Source organism: Homarus americanus, unplaced genomic scaffold (genome assembly GCF_018991925.1).
Source record: "Homarus americanus isolate GMGI-L3 unplaced genomic scaffold, GMGI_Hamer_2.0 scaffold367, whole genome shotgun sequence".
NCBI lineage: Eukaryota > Metazoa > Arthropoda > Malacostraca > Decapoda > Nephropidae > Homarus > Homarus americanus.
The window spans coordinates 9,386,504-9,408,478 of NW_024743709.1; the positions used below are offsets into that span (position 1 = coordinate 9,386,504).

Below are 21,975 nucleotides of genomic sequence, written 5' to 3' on the forward strand. Positions count from 1 at the left end.
TAGACCTTGAAAATGTAAATTGCCGAAGCCGATAAGTATATACTAAATTCATCATGAAATGCAGGAAGTTACCTTCAAATATAAAACTTATCACTGTTGTTCAGATCTTCCTGCTGTACTGTATCTTTCAACATTATGCATCAAAGCAAATATGATACTGATTAAGTGTATACGCGAGATATTACTTAGAAAATGTATTTTGTACAATTTAACATAAATAATAAACATTGATTTACATTCTCTTGCGAGTCAAGATGTTGACGGTATGTGAAGCAGCGGTGTGTTGACATTGTTGAGTCCGGACGAACAACGCTAAAACAAAGATGTTCGTCTCTGAACTCTCACACCTTATGCAGATGTGATATATATGAGCGTTAATTTTGGGTGATAGTTTCAGTAAGTATAGCGCATTTTCATAATGAAGGAAACTTGACATAGGAAATGCAATATAATTTGCAAAGAAAAACAGGTGAATGAACTTATGACCCTGAGTGAATATCCGGAAGTTGCTTTCACTGTAAGTATGCACCAAAAAGTCCGTGTCAGTAGGTTTGGTAGTTATACTTTACTCATTACTATTGGCAAGCCGACTGAAATAGTCTTAGTAACCAGCAGATTTCTTATTGGGATTAAAACTACTTAGTATAAAGTACAGTGCTGTACAGTATATTAGAACATGAAATACCTGTTACTACTGTATAAGAAACCTATACTGTGTGACAACTAATTTCACAACAGTTATAGAGTAGGAAAGTAATAGAACAATTATTATTTCATTAAAAATATCACCGAAACATTACAAGTCATGCATTTAACCAATCTTATTCTAGTGGGGCTAATGACTCCCCTTTTTTTTCAATTTAGGGTATATTTGTTGGTCTATCCATTAACAATAACTTAATTACTGTTCTACATCGGGGTTACAGCACATTATGTATTATATCTAATTCTTGCAAAACATCCAATGACCCATGTTTGTAGTTTGAGGAATCCGATATATTTTAAATGTAACTTAATTTTTCAGTTTACAGCATCTTCCTTCAGACAGCATGACATTCAAGATTTTCTTTTTTACATACACGTTACTTTTAAGTTAGGTTAGTTCAAGTTAGATAATTAACTTAGAAATAAAAAGGTGACTTTAAAGAATAAAATTAATGACAGCTCTTACCATGATCCTCTAAATCCACTCTTAAGAGTTTATTTTCATGAGTTGTACAGTAGTAATACTGTATATACCATATCCAAAACAAGGGTGACCATAAATTAGCTTAGCCATGATACTGCCCTGTCTAACCAAATTGAGTGTTGTATCTAATATATGTCTCCACCTACTTGATGTCTAACTGTAACAAATTGGCTTTCGTTATTGTCAATACAGTACAGTATATACTGCATGTGCAGTACAGGGTACTATATTGGTCAGCAGAATCTGGTATCTTATGTGTTGTCACTTAATATTTTAAAAGAATCCTGATGATGTCCATTATTATTAATTCTATCAGTGGCTGCTTTTATACAAAATATAGGACAATATTTTTTATAACTCACTACGAACAAGTCAACTGATAGAAAGGCCACTATTATTTTGGTTCTACTGTAGCTATGTCAAAGGCAGCCACTCAGTAATATGTGCATTTATTCAACCTTCACCAATCAGCAGCATCTTGCTCCATATTTAAAACCTATACAGTTCCGGTATGGACTTGGTGTTTGCACACCATTCAGTTGTGTGTAGCTAACAGCCTGACAGTTGTGTTTGTGTGATACAGTGATATCGTACTGCAGTTTCACAGCTTAAAGTAAATGAAGCAGACTTCATTTTTCCATGAGAAAGAATAACAAGCAACATCTTCCAACACCAGCCTTGGGGTGTCTGTTTGCTGCTTTGAGGGTAGTGATATGTGGTGAGCTCCAGTATTTTACCTATGCATTAAGGAATAATTATTTTATATTACAAGGCATACCATTTTATATTATTGGGTATTATTATTTGATAGGGCAATATCTAAATATTACTGGGCATCTTGTTAAATTGTTCTTTAAAAAGTTCTAGGTAATGGTGTGAGCTGATATGTGAAGATAAGGATGACCATAGGAACTGAACCCCATTCTACCCATATGAGATAAATAAATAATGTTTGCAAAATTTAAGTTTACTGTACTTAGCAAAAATAATTACACAATACTGTAATTAACTATTTACTGAAGAACAGCATATGAACATTACATTTATCAAGATTAATCTATACAAAATACAGCATAATGCTTTATATTTAATGTATTTTACAATTTTATTTTCAGAGATGTAATCCAGATAAGCTTTCATTCATTCAAGATTTTGCTATGAACTGACACTTTGTTCACCAGAAACATTCAACAATGAGTGGGGGAAAGACAATCACTCTGAATGTTAGTTCCAAGGTAAGCTATGAGCCTTGTAAACACCCAAGATAATTAATTAATTTATCTTTAGCTATATAGTAGTCACTCAATAACACGCACCATGATAAGAATTTCCCAATTATGTGACACCCCTTTTTTACACCCACTAATAGGCATTAACACAAATCTGATAGCTCAAGCCAAACTGAGTGGTGGCGAGCCATGGAAAATTTCCTACATAATCCACCAGTTCACCACTAGCAAAATTCCGAATCATCCAGCTGTAGTCATGATGAGTGGCCAGCTAGGCAAGTGCACTTACATATTCCTTTTCTATATCCTGAGATGAAGTCAATGGCAGGCTAACCCAGGTTGCTTAGCCAGTAAGCCTAGACAACAAGGTGGTGTCTGTTTATCATCGTGTTCTTAGCCAAGTGGAATGGACATTACCTTTTGTTTATTTATTTATCATTTCCACCACGTATCAGCTAGTTTCTCATTATTTTTACAATCAACCTCAACAACGATAAGTCAACATTGGTACCATTGGATAACACAATCTTGGACGGAACTAGATCAGACACCCCAGGCTCGCCCCACTAGTCCAGCACCAGTTAATATATCACATACTACACAAACTGTATGGTTTTATGTATTATCATCCCAGTTTTATTATGTCTTAACCCTTAAGCCCCGGGTTATGGTGCTGCTGGCTGTAACCCCCCCCGTGTGGATAAATCGATAAAAAAATAAACTTCCAAAAATAATATAAAAAAAAATTGGCGGGCTGATCGGACGTTCTGGAATGTCACCAGGGGCCTAAGGGTTAAAGCACTACTCTTTGTTCGAACCTTGCCGGCATTTTATGTTGTGTAAATCCATTACAGGGTATTGAGCATTTTGTGGTGTACAGGAGTATAATTAATGTAAAATTAAATTTAATTAAAAAAATGGCACTCATTCATGGATGAATCCTTATATAGTACATGTATAGAATAATACCTGTGAATTGGCTGGGGTGACTGATAAGTTAACTGTCCCAGTAATTTTCCTACCTAAAACAAATGTACAGTGTACTACATGAAGCATGATATGGTGCTACAGTATGGTGAGTGTTGTGTAGTGTACTGTACTACATACAGTACAATACTATTCTTTCTGTATTTTTTTTTTTTTATTTGAATTCATTCCATTTGGCAACCATCACAAGTTATGCTAACACTGCAGTTTTTCAGAATTGAGTATTAAGTTGGAATATTTTGAAAACTTATGAATTACTGTATGAAACAGAATTCAACTTACATTAGAACTCTCCTGAATTTGGAAATGCTTGAGTATCTACTACAGTACAGTATTCTAAATTGTAAAGGGATTATTGTATAATTGAACATTGTTAGACAGATGCCATTGAAAACTGTATGAAATGTATAGCAAATAATATTTCCTCAGGTTGCTGTTGCAGCAGCCCTGGGTGCTGGAGTGGTAGTGGGGGCAGGCACAGCATATCTTCTTACCCGCCTAAATGAGCACACTCGCCTCACACAACAGATTTCCAGTCTCCATGCTACCATATTAGAGGTGAAGAAGGATATTGCTTCATTGGAGACAGGTAACAAGACTAACATAATTTACTTAACATATTAATGTGCCTGTGAATATGTATAGCACTTGCTTCCTCTCTTAACGGTCACTGATTCATGTCTGGGATATCCCCAGGCAACCCAGCTGTGAATGGGTACGGACTTTAACTGGGTAAATGAAGGCACTTAAGTGTGGTGTTGGCCACACTGCCTCCTTGTGTACTAAGGCTTAGTATTCAAGGTGATGTATCAGCACTGCCACTACCATTTAACTTGAAGGAGTTTCTTGAGAGTTTTATTAATCTTCGAACTCCTCTACATAATTGTTTTAAACATGATATTCTTTCTGTTGAGGCTTCAGTTACCCATGGCTTGTGTGTGTGACTAGGATGATACATATGGATAAAAAAATACTGTTATGTACTATATTTGTAAAAATTTGTTTTTCCATGAATAAGTGTATTGGGGATTGCTATCTGTATTTCATTTACTCCTCAATCTTGTTATTTATAGGTCTTACCTTTGACCTATAGCAATGCAGTCATTAAAATGATTTATAATCTATAAATTGATATAATACTGTAATAATAATAATAATAATAATAATAGATGCCCCTCGAGATCGAAGATGGCCGGCCCTAGGGCCACCTAGGCGTGAATTTGTTTAAGGTCTAGAAGCTGTTGCCAACACAACAACCACACCTAAGTTAACGAGCTGCATGACCTTGTGTCAAGGAACAGTCCGAGAAGACCGGACAACTTGCCAGCAGCACTGGCTAACCATTACACCGAACACGATCTGCAAATCAATTAACATCCAGGTCCCCAATTACTGATGGGTAGACAGAGGCAAATGGCATAAACTTACCCATAATTTCACCCTGCCCAGGGATCGAGTCAGTTCGCATGCAGGCGCATAAGAACATAACATAAGAACATAAGAAAGTGGGATACTGCAGGAGGCCGACTGGCCCATACAGGGCAGATCCCTTTCACACCCATCCCAGCACTTCCATGTGCCTATCCAACTTCGTCTTGAAGCTCCCTAGCCCCGATCCTACTATAGCACTCGGTAGCCTATTCCACATATCCACAACTCTATTACCAAACCAGTGCTTGCCTATCCTTTCTGAATCGGAATTTATCTAATTTAAAGCCATTTGTTCTAGTTATTTCGTTATTACTGAGCTTCAGAACATCTTCCATTTTACCATTGTTAATCCCACTTACCCACTTGTACACCTCTATCATATCTCCCTAACTCTCGCCTCTCTAATGAATGTGCCTAAGCTTTTCAGTCTTTCTTCATATGGAAGGTTTCTAATATTATGGATCATTTTTGTCATTCTTCTTGTACTCTCTCCAAAGAATCTATGTCCATTCTATAATAAGGACACCAGAACTGAACCGCATAATCCATGTGTGGCCTCACTAATGCTAGGTAAAGTTTCAAGATAACGCCAGCAGTTCTGTTACTCACAGACCTAGATATGAACCCAAGAATCCTGTTTGCCTTGTTGCTAACGCTAATACATTGTTTTCTAGGTTTCAAGTCGCTAACAAAAATACACCTAGATCTTTTTCACAAACTGAGTTTTCTATTTCCGTGTTACCTAGTTTATACTTAACGTTTGTATTCGTCTTCCTATCTGTAGTACCTTGCATTTATCAGTATTAAAATTCATTTGCCAGTTACTGACCACTCATGTAGGGTATCTAGATCTCTTTGAAGTGTTCAAAGTCACTGTCTGAATTTATCACTCTCCCCATTTTGGTATCATCTGCAAATTTACTAATCCTACTAGTTATGCCTAAATCAAGATCATTAATGAATATGCTGACCATTACACCATAGGTTGTCAGAAGCTCTGAAGAATTTTGCCAACCTGTGGGTATAATTTTGTGAGATATGACTTCAAAATTCATGAAAGTAGTTTATAAAAGGAAGAAACAACTTGAGAAGAGCTATTGTAAAAGGTCTTATCAGTATTTTTTATCAAATAAGCTGTGAATATTTAGTGTACCTGTATATGAATAATGAAAGAGGGCCATTGGTCAGTTAGTAATGTTGTGGACACCATACCCAAGAAAGAGAAGTTTATTCCTATTCAGGTATCCTCGATATATGAATAGGTTACTAGTAGGTTCCCCAAAAAACATTCGTTAAATGAATTTTCTATCTCAAATAGAACATACTGTACTTAGGCAAGGTAATTAGAATTTTTTTTTATTTGGTGTGGCACTTTCTGGCATGGTCTTTCTTCATGTAAAAGTCCTGGACTAAACTAACTATAATTTCCTGGAAGTTGGGTTTAAAGAATGTTAACTTTAGAATAACATTGACGTTTACCAAATAGTTTATGAACGACCTAGATCACGGTTACTAAATCATATTCTTTTCCTTTTATCAAGGTCTAACACACAAAGATATTCCTTGGGATGCTGAAGGTAAAGTACAATATTAAGAGCTTGTTAAAAATTTTCTATTCGGTAAAATGTAATACGTACAGGAAACTGGCTGAAATAACAAAAAGTGAATGCAATACATTACATGTAAAAGTGCTAACATTCGAACATGAACTTTTACTGTATTTCCTCTGCATATCCTTTTCTGCTTTACCTTTCTTATTATTTCTGTAACTCTCATACAGTATTTACAGTATTCTTACTTGTCTCTTTATTATATTACATAGTCATCTTCATTACCACCTGTTCTCTTTTTCTTACTTTACACCTCTTGTACCTCTTTTACTGTATTGCTTGGAAGAAACAACATGAAACAACCATTTGGATAAATAAATACTAATAGGACTCTGCCATTTGCTGATTCAATATGTTAACATTTACTTAATTTTTTATGCAAGTTAATATAACAGACTGTATCGTAAAGTTTAGTTTAAAATCTGTACCTCTTTCAATACATTGTATACAGTACAATATACTGTATCATACACATTCATGAACAATATGTACAGTATATGAAAATGTCCACATAGTGCCATATATAAACAATAAAGTTTGATCCAATTGTCAACTTTGGCTCAGGTGGAAGAAACCTCAAGTCATTAAACCACTGTAAAGGGACCTAAAGGCATTACAGAGCAGTGTTTACTATTGACAGTATTTATCATTTCACCATTTGGGCGGTTGGTCCATCCGGTGTTAGTACAGGAGGAAACTGGAACACACCCAACTAATTTTATTACAAGACCCATGTCCCATTCCATGATAGATGAGGGTTTAAATTAAAGATGTGTCCGAAGTATTGGTATGAGTGGTATCGGGTAATTTTGGAGGTATCGATATCGGTGAAAAATGGTCCGATACCAGCCAATACTTTTACCAAACATCTAACAGTGCAATTTAAAATTGCAAAATTAAGAAAATTAAACAAATTGACAATTACTGTACCGTATACAGTATCTATTGTAGTAACTATACATATCGACATGGAGATATTAATAAAACAGGAGCAGATCCAGGAAGGGGGTCCTAGGGGTCTAGACCCCCTTTTCATCAGAAAATTCCAATACTTTTAGTTTAATGCAGTATTGTACCCATATATTAGTCAGATTTAAAAAAATTCTGGGGGAGAAAAGAGGGGGGGGACCAGAGGTGGAAGAGGAGAAGGGATAGGGGATAGGATATGATACTTGCTGGTGGTGTGTGCAGTTCATGTGTATTGCCTCAGTACAATAAGGATAGATGAAATTAATGTAGCACTGTACAGTATAGGTATACTGTAGTAAATGATGAAATTGATCTTAACTGTGTGTGTTATGAGTCTAATTATATAGGATGACAGTATAACACATTTACCAGATAGGCAAGTGTCTGGCTACTGCTTCGCTACTACATGTCTCACATTCAGAGATTTGAACTTGTGGTCGGGTGTCTTACGCTGAACATTCCCCGACTGTACACGATCTTGAGTCATGGATTCATCAGCATGTTGATAATGCTCCTTAACAACAGTCATTATATGGTATTAAACAAGCATTCAGTAATTTTCTATAAAATTTTTAGCATTTAAGCAAAATTTTATTTGTTAATATATTGTGATCAAAATAAGTAATAGATTAACAATATTTATAAATTTCTTCAGATTTTGATAGAGCTTATGGTCGCACTGAATTCTCATCACCCCGAGCTTCTGCATTCCGAAAGAAGACTGTAAGTTTCAGCAGCACCACTACCTCAGGCAGTTACAAGACAGCCCCTGAGTATGACACTGACAGCAGCAAGGCCAATGACACTGACTACTTCTCCCCTGATGAGGATGATGATGAGTTCTTTGACTTGTCACCAGAGGAAGAGTTAGTATCATTTAGTGAACCTAATACCCTTTTTTACACTAACATCTTACTACAGGTAATGATGGTCAGACTAAAATTACAGTAGAAATTTTACTTTTCACATACAGGGGCCCCCAAATTCGCAGGGGTTAGGTTCTCAAAATGGCCGCAAATCACCAAATCTGTGAATAACATAAGTTAATGATCAGCTGCGTGAGAGGGAGATTATGATGCACATGCTTTTCAATAAATAACTCATTACCACAGCTTACATCATTGTTTTATGTATGCCTAATTGTTACATACTGATTATTTTAATGTCATAATACTATACATATATGTAGTTATAAAAATAAATGTAGTTAAAGATGGTGAGAGCTGATGGGGGTGGTCGGTGGTAAATTGAAGAATGGCCATGAGATGAAGATCATGCATAAACCTTTTTAATTTTATTTCGTATATACTGTACAGGGTATTTGCATTTATTTTATGGTCTTTATCAATTTTTACTGTTTCAGTATGAAAACAAAAATATTTTGGGTGTCATGCCCACTAGAATTACTTAAAATTGGTTCAGAACAATAGATCAGGTATTGTTATGTGTACAAGTGAACATCTGAGACCGAGTATGCTTGAGGATGTACTGGTGCTGTATTTTGATTTTGTGTATACAAAGGAGTAAACATGGAAACTGTCTGTTAGCCTCTTTTGTACAGGGCATTTCTCTGTGCTGAATAAAGTTGTTTAGTGTTAACCATATACATAGAATATTAAAAGTGGCACCCCATAGTGAAGGGGTTAATGAATAGGGTGGCACAAATTAGTCCAGTGTAAGAAGGGTTTACTGTTAAATTATTTATTCTTACAAATTTATATTTTCCAGGGAAGGGGTAAATTCTTATGGAGAAAATGGTAAGATTGAAAGTGGACAGCTATCATCTTTATTAGATGAGGAAGATCATTTATACCAACTCTTCAAGCAGGTAGATCAAGTGATTGATGGCACCGGGGATGAACAAACACAAGCTTACAATTTGTTGAAAAATGAAGAAAATGAAGTAAGCACCCAAGACTCTTGTTATGCTTGCCAAGACATTTATTTTTGGACTACTGTACTTAAAGCTAAGCACAAAAGTTCTACCCAACTTCTGAAGTACCTGTAGTAGTTAACTGTCATTCAAGTTAGTATTAATGTCAGAGAAGTAAAAACCAATTTTTCATCCCATTATTAATCATTCTGTAGACTCCAGTACTTTTCCATAACACTGAACATCACTACTAAATGTCAAACTCTCATCTAATTTTTAAAAGCTTGCTGATTTCTATTACTTCATGTGTGAGGTGGATCAAAGGGTCTGGAAATCTGAGAGAAGGGGTAAATAATTAGGGAAAGTTGTGTAAGATCAGTGTAGAAATTGATAGGGAGGGTCTAACGGCCTGCTCACACTGAGGCTTGAAGCAGACATATTCTGATGCAAGTTGTCCGAAGACATAAGATATGTGACGCCACGGGAGGTATTATGATTTTCTCAGCTTAGCTGTTACCTGTTACATGACTCACTGTCTTTCTAGGGAGAGGGAACTGTCTTCCCTCTAGGATAAAATTTGAAATACTCAAATTAGATGTAATTTGAATATGTAGTGTAAGATATGTGTTGTCAACTTGACTCACTCGTTCGGACAATTTGAGTTAGAATACTGTATGTCTGTTCCGGCCTCAGTGAGAGTGAGCCCAAAGACAACAAGAAGGAATATACAGACATAGTACTGTATATGCTCAAACCCCAACTTTACTTTCACCTCTGCTTTGGAAGTACTGTACTGTATGCTGTGCATCTTAAGTTATACATGGAGCTAATTTACATATTCCAGTACTTTAAAACTTTATGATATGATATAAATCCTTCTATCTTCCTTATGATATGATATAAATCTTTCTATCTTCTTTATGATATTATATAAATCCTTCTATCTTCTTTATGATATTATATAAATCCTTCTATCTTCCTTATGATATTATATAAATCCTTCTATCTTCTTTATGATATTATATAAATCCTTCTATCTTCTTTATGATATTATATAAATCCTTCTATCTTCCTTATGATATTATATAAATCCTTCTATCTTCTTTATGATATTATATAAATCCTTCTATCTTCTTTATGATATTATATAAATCCTTCTATCTTCCTGGGCTGTATATTTAAATGAGATACCAGTACAGACTTTAGTGATTTGGGGATTTTTTTTTTTTTTTTACACTGACTGGGGAGATACCTAAGACAGTGTAGTACTACATATGGCAGTGTTTCTGTTAGTGATCTTTATTCAAGCTAAGTTTGCTTGGTACATTATGAATAAAAGAGATGGAAGTACCCTGTAAGACAGTACAGTATTTAATGATGTGTTGCAGTATGCAGACAATCCAGAGTTCCTGTGGAGGGTAGCAAAAGCAACAAGAAATATGGCTGCTATCCAAGAAAAACTTGGGAATGAAAAGGACAAGGAAACTTTGATATGTGATGGTAATGTTACAATATTAAAGTTTTCATTCTTCATTCATATCATTCAATATTTAGTTTGAGTTGTGTTTCTACAATACAAACTGAATTATTCATACATCAACTAACGACAAAATTCTACCCTCCATATTTTATTGTGTTAATGAAGGTTCTATATCTGTATAATTTTTTAACGAAGTGCAAGCAAAAGGTCAGTACCTGTGCATACATATACAGTACGTACTTAAAAAAAACCTGGAGTAAGTTAGCAGAATAATTTTGAGAACATTTAAATTATCTTAATAAAAGATGTGATACTGTATTTTGACGAATACAGTAATCTCCTTGTTAGCCGGAATAATTGGTGCAGAGCGGTTCTGGATTTGAGAGCTTTCTGGGTAATGAAATAAATTTTCTTATCCCCCCAAAAAATCACACATCTCTGGAGGTTTAGCTGCAGTTAGACAGAGAGCTGCAGTTATTTAAGCAAATACTATACAGTGCTACTCTATACGTACAATTTTTTGTAAATAAACAAAATTAACTACTGTGCTGTATACACTGCACTGTACTCGCCAGCAGACGCTGTCATCTTGAGCTTGTGATGCAGGCGGGCCATGTGACAGTTTGTTGATATAGGATGGCTGCTTTGTCCTGCACCATTTACTGCGACAGCTGGTGCTAATTGTCACTCTCCTCTCTTCCCACGAAGGAGAGATTGTACAAACTGCGTATACTATATATACACCCTCTCCACACTAGCTTACAGTAGGCATACACTGTCCACTCTGGTATGTACAGTACTGTACATACAGTACTTTCACATTTACTGATTGTACAGTACAGTAATCACTTTTTACATCTTAACACTGCTTTAATGGTATTCTTGGCTGATTGTATCCTGGAACAGTAATGTACAACACAGATTTATGCAAAAACAGAAGTGAGCGAGCGAACAAGCTTGTACAACGGCAGCAAACAATGAACTATGAGTGTCATGATGCTAAAGTTTGAGAGATAAGCTGTGAGATACATCAGCCAATCATAGGCATCCTCTGTAGTCACATGACAGTAGTAGCCAATCATAGTTCACAAGCACTCAGAGTCAGCACATGATGGAATCTCTCAGAAATTTTTTTGAATGCCCGGAATGGAGAAATTTTTCTTGGAATTTCTCGGAATGCTAAAAAAAAATCCGGTTTATGGAAACTTCCAGGGATTGAAGATTCCAGCTAACGGGGCGATTACTAAACCACCCCCAATTCTAAGCCACAGGGTGAGTTTTGGACAGAATGCATGGAAAAAAAGCTTGGGCTTCAATTCTAAGCTGCACCCTGAAGTTGAAGGGGGAATGAAAATCATATTCACATTCAAAAATGTTCAAAACACAAGAGATAAAGATACAGTACATACATATATGGTATTCAATACTTGTGTATATACAGTATGCACATATTAGAATACTTGAATGGGGTAACAAAATTGTGGTGAAAAGTACACAATTATCTAACAAAAAGAGTAGATGTGGCAACAGCGCCAGTAAGTGAAAGGTTTTAAACATCCCAGGATTTGCCGGTTCACATAAATAAGGATAGCTATGTGTGAAAATTAACATAACCTGCATAGTTTTATTGAAAAAATACTTTAATGGGAATGTATTTTCGGAGCATATCGACCCCCACCTGCACAGATACGGTAGTTTTTTTAGCTACTGTACATATACATCACTTCCCACACATGCTCTTCATTTTTCTTATTTCATAGTTTTTATATTATATTTTCTTTACACTCCCCATCACTTAATGCAGGGGATGCGTTCCCAGAAAATGCCATGCAGAGTGAATCTATGTAGAGCGAACCCATTATAACATGGGGAGATAGGGGATACGTCAGGTAGACCCAAAAAGTCCCCCAACATCGAAAACACTCTAAAACCAAAGTTCAAAGACATTGTACAGCTCTAAATAACTCACTAATTCTGTGCACATGTATCTACCAAATTCACTTAAACATGATGTTGTGGAGGTACTGGCACGTCCATGAAATCAGTTCCCAAAAGTTAAACACTGCAGCCATTTGCAGAGGTGAGCTGAGTCATGTGTGACCTCCTTCAAGCCTCACCATAGCAACCCAGCCTAGCTGGGAACTTTCTCCCTCCCATTGGTACACAAAGAAATGTTTATTCATTTTATATTTTTGACTTAATGATATTTTTTTTCTTCATATTCTGTATGTCGGATTGTGTGAGCATGTAACTGAATAAAAAAGTTGTGAAGACAGTTAAGTTTATCTACCAGAAAGGCCTGACTAAGGTAACCTCTCACTGGACCTTTGAAGAAGATGCAAGCTATGGTTGTAATATTGTCATACATAATGAATATATATAGTGCTCTAACAGTGATTCCATCCCCTCCTGGTGCTCTAACAGTGATTCCATCCCCCCCCTGGTGCTCTAACAGTGATTCCATCCCCCCTGGTGCTCTAACAGTGATTCCATTCCCTCCTGGTGCTCTAACATTTATTTCATACCCAACCCACCTGGTGCTGTAACAGTGATTCCATCATCTCCTGGTGCTCTAACTGTGATTTCCTCTCCACCTGGTGGTGATTCCATCTCCTGGTGCTCTAACAATGATTCGATCCCCTCTTGGTGCTCTAACAGTGATTCCGTCCCCCCTGGTGCTCTAACAGTGATTCCATCCCCTCCTGGTGCACTAACAGTGATTCCATCCCCTCCTGGTGCTCTAACAGTGATTCGATTCCCTCCTGGTGCTCTAACAGTGATTCAATTCCCTCTTGGTGCTCTAACAGTGATTCCATCCCCCCTGGTGCTCTAACAGTGATTCCATCCCCTTCTGGTGCTCTAACAGTGATTCGATTCCCTCTTGGTGCTCTAACAGTGATTTCATCCCCTCCTTATTACTTTTTTCTTTATTTATTGGATGCTCTTCAATCTACCACATCTTAAACAACATAATTCTGCCTCTCTTTTATGTTACTTGTAGCAGTTTATAAGTATATATTTGTAGTTTATTTCTAAGCACTCTATTGCAGTATATTTTTACTTTGTATTTTGTCACCAGCTTTTGGATATGCTGCAAAAGCACTTGATTTAGATAAAGAAAATGCGGAGATTCACAAGTGGTACGCAATCCTCGCTGGTGCTCGTGGAGAATTTTTGGGCATAAGAGAACGTGTTAAAAGTGGGACCATCTTCAAAAAACATATTGATCGTGCTCTACAACTTAAAGCTAAAGACTCAACTTTACACCATCTTCTTGGTCGATTTTGTTATGAGGTAGGTGTGCAGTGTTGTTGTTTTATACAGCGATTTCAGTATTTTTATGTATGGGTAGTAAGATGGGTGAAAGCAAGAGCCATGAACAGGGGAGCTGCTTTGATTAATAAGGATATGGGTGCAATGAGGAGGGAGTTGGCTGCTGTCCACAAATGAAACTACTTCAGTATGTGATTTAGAAGCAAACATTGTTAGTGAATAAGTTAGGAAGGGTAAGTTGTAAGAGAAACTTGATGGTAAATGTGATCATAAGCAGAGTGATACATATAGAAGGGAGATAAGGAAAAATGATTGCTAGGTTGAATAAAGACATAGAGAAAGTGAGGTATTTCAGGTATCTGGGAGTGCATGTGAATGGGATAATGTGTGGAGAAGTGAGTAGTGAGTAACTGAAGGAAAAAAAGAATGAAAGGCAAGATATTGGTGAATTAGGAATAGTTGATCTGTCAGTACTGTACTGTACATGATGCGAAGTGTGGGCTCTGGATGCAAGAGAAGTACATTAGAAACTACTACATATTGCATTTCCCACCTACTGAAAAAAAATCAAAATTTTTTGATAGCTTAACTACCACCAGAAGGCTGTGGGGCACTTGAGTTGAGAGCCATAATGATACTGAACACAGAGAACTAATATGCAGTTGGTAAAAACACAGCATAGAAGCTATAACACTTGGAACCTTAAGTCTTAGAATATTGTAAGATACATGGCAGCTGATGCTCCTACTGGGCAGCACCTCAATCTGTCCAAAATAGCTGGCAAAAGACTATACCCCAGTTTTTCAATGCATGTTCACAAGAATTCATGAAACATTTACAAAACCTGTGTATTTATTTAAAATTAGAGTACTGTGAACATAAAATTACTGTACTGGGCATGAATCATTAACATGCGAGTCACACATTTGTCGGGAATCATTACTAATTATTTTTGACAGCTTGCAGTCACTTTAGATGCTATATGTTTCCGATTAATTTAATTTCTATCATCTCCCAAGTATTGTCTTGTTTTTAATTACAAGACCATTGTGAATATTAGCCTCCATTATGAGTGACGAATTAATCCTAAATTTTTTTTGGAATGGAGACATATAATTGGTCTAGATTCCCATTCTCCCATGGGTTTGGAAATGGAAGCTGCAAGACTGAAGTCAATGTGATGAATCATGAAGGGGTGAGGGACTGTTCTGGTGTAGAGGCAAATTATTTTTCAGGGAAAACCATCAAATTCTTATGATCTTTCTCTCTTAAATAGCAGCATCCATATACTGTAGTTTAGAAACCCATTTCTTTAAGTATTGCGGGATACAGATATGAGTTGGAAAAATATTTAGTTGTACTTGAGCTGCTATTATCATTCATACTGTGGTGAACCTCATAACATTAGTCGTGAATAATGTACATTACAATTCTTACATCTCCATTCATATAATGGGATTTCAGAATCAGTTTCTCATTTTTCATTAGTACTGTGCACATGAAAGTACATTGATACGGATGCCTTCAATCAATATATTATTCATAAATTTGTCTCCTTATAGTGTCATGCTTTAGTACTGTTTTCACTGTTTTCTCAATTCTGTTTTAATTCGTAGGTGTCACAACTATCATGGTTAGAAAAACGAGCAGCAACTGCACTGTTTGGTGAAGTACCATCATCAACCTACGAAGAAGCCCTCCATCACTTTACAGCAGCTGAAATGCTCAGACCATCGGGTTGGAAAGAAAATCGCCTTTTTGTGGCTAAGTGCCACATCCAGTTGAACAATTACTCAACTGCTGCTTCATGGTTAGAACGAGCAGCTGTGGCCCCTATTATAACACCTGATGTAAGTTAAAATTTTTATCTGCTTGTTAAACTTTGGTTAAGTTTTGTTCTTAGTCTGTCTGTCAGTGACAGTATGGATATACACTCAGACCCCTCTTATATGCCCTTCACTAATTCCGACTTCATGGTAATTCTGACAGTTTTGATGGTGTTAAATTACAGTATGGAACTCAGCAATTTTTCAACATTGAGACCCAAATATACAAATAACAAAAAAAGTAATTACTGTAATATGATATTCGGTTACTAAATGTAGTAGGATAAGTATGGCACATAGCCACACATACCAACCCTCCTGGGACATCACTAGTTGCAGATACTTTTTTGAGATACAGTACTGTACTGTATTGTACTGTACATAGAGTAATTTTAATTATGAGAACATAGTGGTTTTTGAGTTTAGCTAGATAGATTTATTGAGTTAAATTATCATAAAATTTTCACATTAGTTCATCATGTTTTGTTTAATACTAAATGTACTAGAAGGAGTATGTATTATCAAAGAACATGACAGAGAGAGATTTGTTAAGTAAATTATACAGTATACAATAATCTTTCGTAACTCATCATCTATTAAATCATCATACAATATGCAATAGTACACTACAAGATAAAAGTGAGTAGCCTAGATCCACATACGACAATGGGCAGTGAGACACTGAGTGCGGTAGCCTTGTAGACTCACTTCCACCCCCCACCTGCTAATTCCTGTGCGCATGGCGACGGGAAATTTAAAAATTAATTATCTTCCAAATGCGGTTAAATAGTAATATTGGTTTCAATTATTAAAGCACGGTGAAGCCCTGGTTCGGATAAATAATGGGCTGAAAAATGATCGTCTATTGTACTAAACTTTACATTCTGTAAGTGTGAGTATCCTATGTACAAAGCAGACTGGACAGTGTTTGCATCCTGTATCCTGGTGTATAAAGTTTGTGTGTACTGTACATTATACTGCGTTGTATAATGCTGCAAGCTACACAAAAAAAAGTGGCACCAAGAGGTTGAGGAGGTGGCACAGTGAAAAGACAGTATATAAAAAAAAAATTAGACATTCTTAACAAACTGAAAAAAATTGAGCCTGTTTAAGTGTTAATGGTGGTGTATGGAGTATGCAGGTCAACATGTCGACCATTTATGAAGTGAAATATGCTCAAGGAAAGCTGAGGAGGCAAGAACAAAAAGTTAGTCTCACCCATACTCATATGGATAGCTTAAAATAGGAGAAAGTTGATGCTGCGGTGTATGACTGGTACAAGCAGCAATGAGCCAGAGGTGTTCTTGTTTGCGGCATTGAAATCCATGATGATGTACAGCAGTTTGCAACCCTGCTGAAAATGCCTGACTTCTGTGGGAGCTTTAAGTGCCTCTATAAATTTGACAGACGCCACGGGATAACCAACAAGCGAGTGGCTGGCGAGAGTGCTGATGTGGTGAGCGTCCAGCCATTCAAAGAAGAACTGAAGCAACTCATCCGTGACAATAACATACTAAAGTATGAAATGTACAATGTGAATGATACAGACCTCTATTGGAGGTCCTTGCCTAATACAGTAATACCGTTGCATCCCAGTGGAAGAACAGCACCCCTGGACTCGAGGCCAGCAAGCAGCATGAGTTAGTGATGTTGTGTGACAATGCTGCTGGCAACCCACAAAATCAAACCCATGGTGTTGGGAAATGCCAAGGGGCATGGTAACAAAAAAGCCAGGTTCACCTGGGAAATAATTGAAGGCTAGTTCTACCATGTTTATGTCCATGCAGTCAGACAATTTCAGGTGACAATCCATGGCATCCCCAGACAAGAGGTTAAGGCCTTAGTCATACTTAACAATGCACCTGCCCCCACCCCCCCCCCCATCAATATGACTTAAATAATGCTGATGGGCACATCAGGAGTGAAATTTTTGCTGCCCAACACCACCTCTCATCATTCTGGCCTGCAAACATCACTACAGGTGCCTCCTCTTGAATGATGTTTTGGTGGTGGAACCAGTGCCAGAAGGGGATAAAGACATTCTGAGGCCCAAAACCCTGAAGAACATCAAGGACTACAACATCCAGGATGTAGTGTTCAACCTCAAGGCAGCCTGGGAAAAGATCACCGAGACATTACCACATTGAGGAATTGGAAGCTCCTGAATGGTGGTGCTACTGCAGAAGCTGTGTTACAGGAGGATGCAGACTTTGAGGACTTCGAAGTGGAAGAGGCCCACACACTTTTGTGTGACATTGGTGGCACTGCTGTGACCAAGGAGGATTTAGGCGAGTGGCTGTGCATGTGGATGCCGATGATCCTGGCTGTGGTGCCCTCACCCAGAAGGACATAGCAGAGAAGAAGTTTCCACTACCAGTCTCAGAGAAGAAAGGGCACACCTGGACACCCACCTGAATTCTACAGCCACCGATGATATCCTCCACTTCCTCCCCTTTTACCAGAATCTTCGATAAATGAGAGCAATTGCTATTGATGAGATGCAGAAGATGACCAAGATTAAGCAGCAAAACATTGGGTACTACTTCCCCAAGGTCCCTGCTCCAGTCCCCAGGTGTCCTAGTGCTGTCTCCTAGGGCAGATTGCTTAGTACTAGTTGTTGACAGTGTTTCTGACTCCAGCCCACAGCCTTCAACGTCAAAGATTGCACACCTACCACCGTTACCATTACCACCACCACCACCACATGTGTCATCATCATCCTGTCCATCACCACGATCCAGCACTTGTCAGTGATGGAAATCCTTTGTGTCACTCTTGAGGTGCCTCTCTCCTTCATGGTGGGAGAGGACTGACAGTTATCACCAGCTGCCACAGTAGATGGTACAGGTCAAAGCAGGCCATCCTGCATCATCATATCACTATTTGGCATGCCTGCATCACAAGCTTAAGATGACAGCATCTGCTGGTGAGTACACTATAGTGTATACAGATCGGGTCACAGAGTATGCTTATTCATAGCACACAACCCCACTTATACATGTCTGATCCCCTGAACTGCCCTTACGCCTAGGTCTCGTGCAAGCCAACCCACCCAGCATCTCTCGTTAGCTCAGCATGTTTATCACTTGTCTATGCTCGTTTGAGAAGAAAGATAAAAATAAAATCACCACAATACTCTGATGTGGCTTAGAAATAAAGAAAATATAATAATACAATATAAAACTATAAAATAAGAAAAATGAAGAGCATGGGTGTGTATGTGTGGGAAGTGAATATATGCATTGAGGCAATGAGCTGTAACTGTGTCACCAGCTCGCTAGGTAGTACCCAGCCACATATGTCCTATTCTGTGTGACATCATGATATATACACAGCACAGCAGCAGCCACATATCTCTCTGAGTCAGCTGAGTGACTGCCTGGATGAACTGTGTCCTGTTTCCCAGAGGATGGTATGGGCATTTGTTTGTACATTTAAAGTGTTCATATGGTACCGTATGTTTAATATTTGTATTCATTTGTACATTTAAGGGGTTTATATGGTACCATAGGTTTAATTTTAATTTTACCTATGGTAATTTCAGTTTATGCAAACTTTTTTTTATGTAACCCGGGCATGCTTGAGAAGCTCCTTATTTCTTCCTACGTATTTCCTGTTAAACTAGAGATGTGTCTAATATGGCAGGAAAAATGGTAGATACCTATCATGTGAATGTTCATTAACCTGCCATCCTATTTTTCCATATCATTTATGATTGCAGTTAATTATTAATATTTTACCAATTTCTTTCAGGATGAAATTGTTCAGAAAGAAGTTTTGGAACTTCAAGATAAGTACTCATGAATATATCTTTTCAAAGAGTGGAGTAAAAATAATGGACTGCTTACTTAGTTATTTATCTAAACTTCATATTGTGATTGGTAGGAATTAAAGTTATGATGTTTATAGAAGTACAGTATGTAATTATAAAATACTTGTTGACTTGTTCTACAGTTTTAGATTCTATATCTTTCCAGTTCTTACAAACAATTACACAAATTGAGTATTAGAAAATCAGACTACGTACAGTACATGTGCCACACTGCTGGATTGTTGGAAACTGTATAATATAGGATATAGATAGAGAGCTAGAAAATTGGATTAGTTGTTGTGTACAAATCTTTGTATTAGATCAATCATGTGATATTCTTAGGAATTATGAAACTTGAATTGTATTACAGAACTTTAAGAAAATTGTACAGGTTCATTCTAGTTTGTCAGTACTGTACAGTAGTTAAAGGATCATTCATGTTATGATACAGTAATTAGCTGCTGACATTAAGGAGTTCGTTCATGTCCAGAAGTTGACCATATCTTATGATCTGATCTTTTCTCTCCTGGTGCTTTATTAATGAGATTAACTTATATTTACTGTATAATCCATTTTTTTTTTATCCAACATAGTGTTGTGATGGAAAGGGCATAAATATATTTGATTTCTGTTACAGATAGGTTATATAAGCTGGGGCTGACAAACAAATAGAAAACTCCCTTTTAGTAAAAACTTATCAGGTAGCAATCAGATATGGGAATTTATTGACTAGATGATAAGTTATGAATTTTGCATTGTTGAATACTGTACAATGCAGTACTGTATATCATTTCAAATATTCAGATGCCCTGTACTACTTTAGTAAAACTACATACTGTATAGTAGTTCTCTTCTCTCAAAACTTTGGTCTCACAAGTTGTGAATATTTGTACATTTGTGGCCAACATTCCCATAACACTTGGCAGTATCAGGCCTGTAGTTGTGGGTCATACATACGATTGATTTTTTCCTGTTGAAATTTGCCTTTAATTATAAATTAGGTTAGATGAGCCATAAATAAATTAACATGTTAAAATCCTAATCTCCCTGTCTACATATGCTTTCCATGGATGCCTTTGTTAAAAGTGTACAAGGAATTTGGCCCATAACACTTGCACCTGGAAAGTTTTGTATGCAAACCAGACAATAATTTAACCTGATAACAATGTAGTGAGTTTGTTAAAGCTAAATAGTTTTGGAGGAAACAATAACTTTCTATGTGAAAATAAGAGACATTGGAGTAGCATGTTCTTTACTCTGTGACTCATACTTGAACATAAATACTGTGCTGTAGTAATTACCAGACTTAGAAGTTCATGAAAACGGTGTGACATCTTAAAAGGAAGGGACAATGATGGCCACAGTAATTGCTGTGAAATTCCAAGTCTGAAGCTAGTAGATTGATACCAGCCACTCTGTGAACAAGTTCTGGGCAGATCCCTATCTTTAGTTGTTTACATGCCACTACACATATTGGGAAATAGCATGCTTTTTTATCAAACTTCTTGAATGTTGTTTTGCATTAGAGCAGCAAACCTAACTTTTTTTATGTAAACTATATTGAATATTTTGTTGCAGCATGTTTTACTCACATTATGAGGACTTTTCTTGAAAGAAGAAGCACACAGGTACTTGAAGAACATAATTTGACTGAAATGGGTGTGAGAGTAAGTGAATTGGTTAGGAATGAATTTCAACAATAAATATTTAAATTACTGAGAACTGTATTTCAGTAATGCGTACAATTTGTGAGTAATCTACAGATATATTTCAAAAGTAAATGCTGGTGCTACAACTGGCTTAAATGCATATGCTGAAAGAGGTACAATTTACTTATCTCTATAACCATCATAATTATAAAGCACATTGTACAGGTCGCTCTCATTTGTACCGGTGATTGTGTTTACATAAAAGGCCAGTACAGTATACAGTATAATCAAAATCAGTAGTGTACATGTTCAATGTACACTGCCCCATGCCATACCATGAACAAAATATGTACAATATCTTGTAATAAAAAGATTATTAATGCCAGCTTCCTAGCTGTAATATCACCTGGAAAAAAAAATGGAGAAACCACTGAGTACTGTACCCCCTTTACCGAATTCCTTCCTCGAGCCATGTACTTTATTTAGCACCTGGAATCAGAATGGGGGAAGGATGGGCTATGTACATTACTGTAAATGAAGTCAGGTTTCCATAGTAAAGGAGGGATTACATTACCAACCACAGCTAGATTGTCCCTTATGACAATAATGTACAGCAAGTTTTCATGCCTACACCAATATTTATTCAGT

General features: G+C 36.8%; 1 protein-coding gene across 3 annotated transcripts; it reads left to right on the plus strand.

Annotated features, from left to right (window-relative positions):
• The first annotated feature begins 265 nt into the window (after window positions 1-265).
• LOC121877274 (regulator of microtubule dynamics protein 1-like) lies at window positions 266-21,714 on the plus strand. Of its 3 annotated transcripts, none has more exons than XM_042382949.1 (10): window positions 266-517; window positions 2,305-2,424; window positions 3,835-3,994; window positions 6,378-6,413; window positions 8,071-8,281; window positions 9,144-9,318; window positions 10,677-10,788; window positions 13,848-14,062; window positions 15,658-15,891; window positions 19,621-21,714. In XM_042382949.1, the coding sequence occupies exons 2-10, from the start codon at window positions 2,383-2,385 to the stop codon at window positions 19,669-19,671; spliced, it is 1,236 nt and encodes a 411-aa protein (XP_042238883.1). In that variant the 5' UTR covers window positions 266-517; window positions 2,305-2,382; the 3' UTR covers window positions 19,672-21,714. The 3 variants fall into 3 exon arrangements, with proteins under 3 accessions (XP_042238883.1, XP_042238884.1, XP_042238885.1); XM_042382950.1 differs by having other exon boundaries at window positions 266-396; XM_042382951.1 differs by lacking the exon at window positions 6,378-6,413 and having other exon boundaries at window positions 267-517.
• Window positions 21,715-21,975: the final 261 nt, after the last annotated feature.

Excerpts from the sequence above, each read along its gene's own strand:
- LOC121877274 (XM_042382949.1), top strand. The coding sequence starts at position 2,383 with ATGAGTGGGGGAAAGACAATCACTCTGAATGTTAGTTCCAAG. Across the intron at positions 3,995-6,377 it reads TATTGCTTCATTGGAGACAG|GTCTAACACACAAAGATATT; the intron begins GTAACAAGACTA and ends CCTTTTATCAAG. Across the intron at positions 10,789-13,847 it reads GGAAACTTTGATATGTGATG|CTTTTGGATATGCTGCAAAA; the intron begins GTAATGTTACAA and ends TTTTGTCACCAG.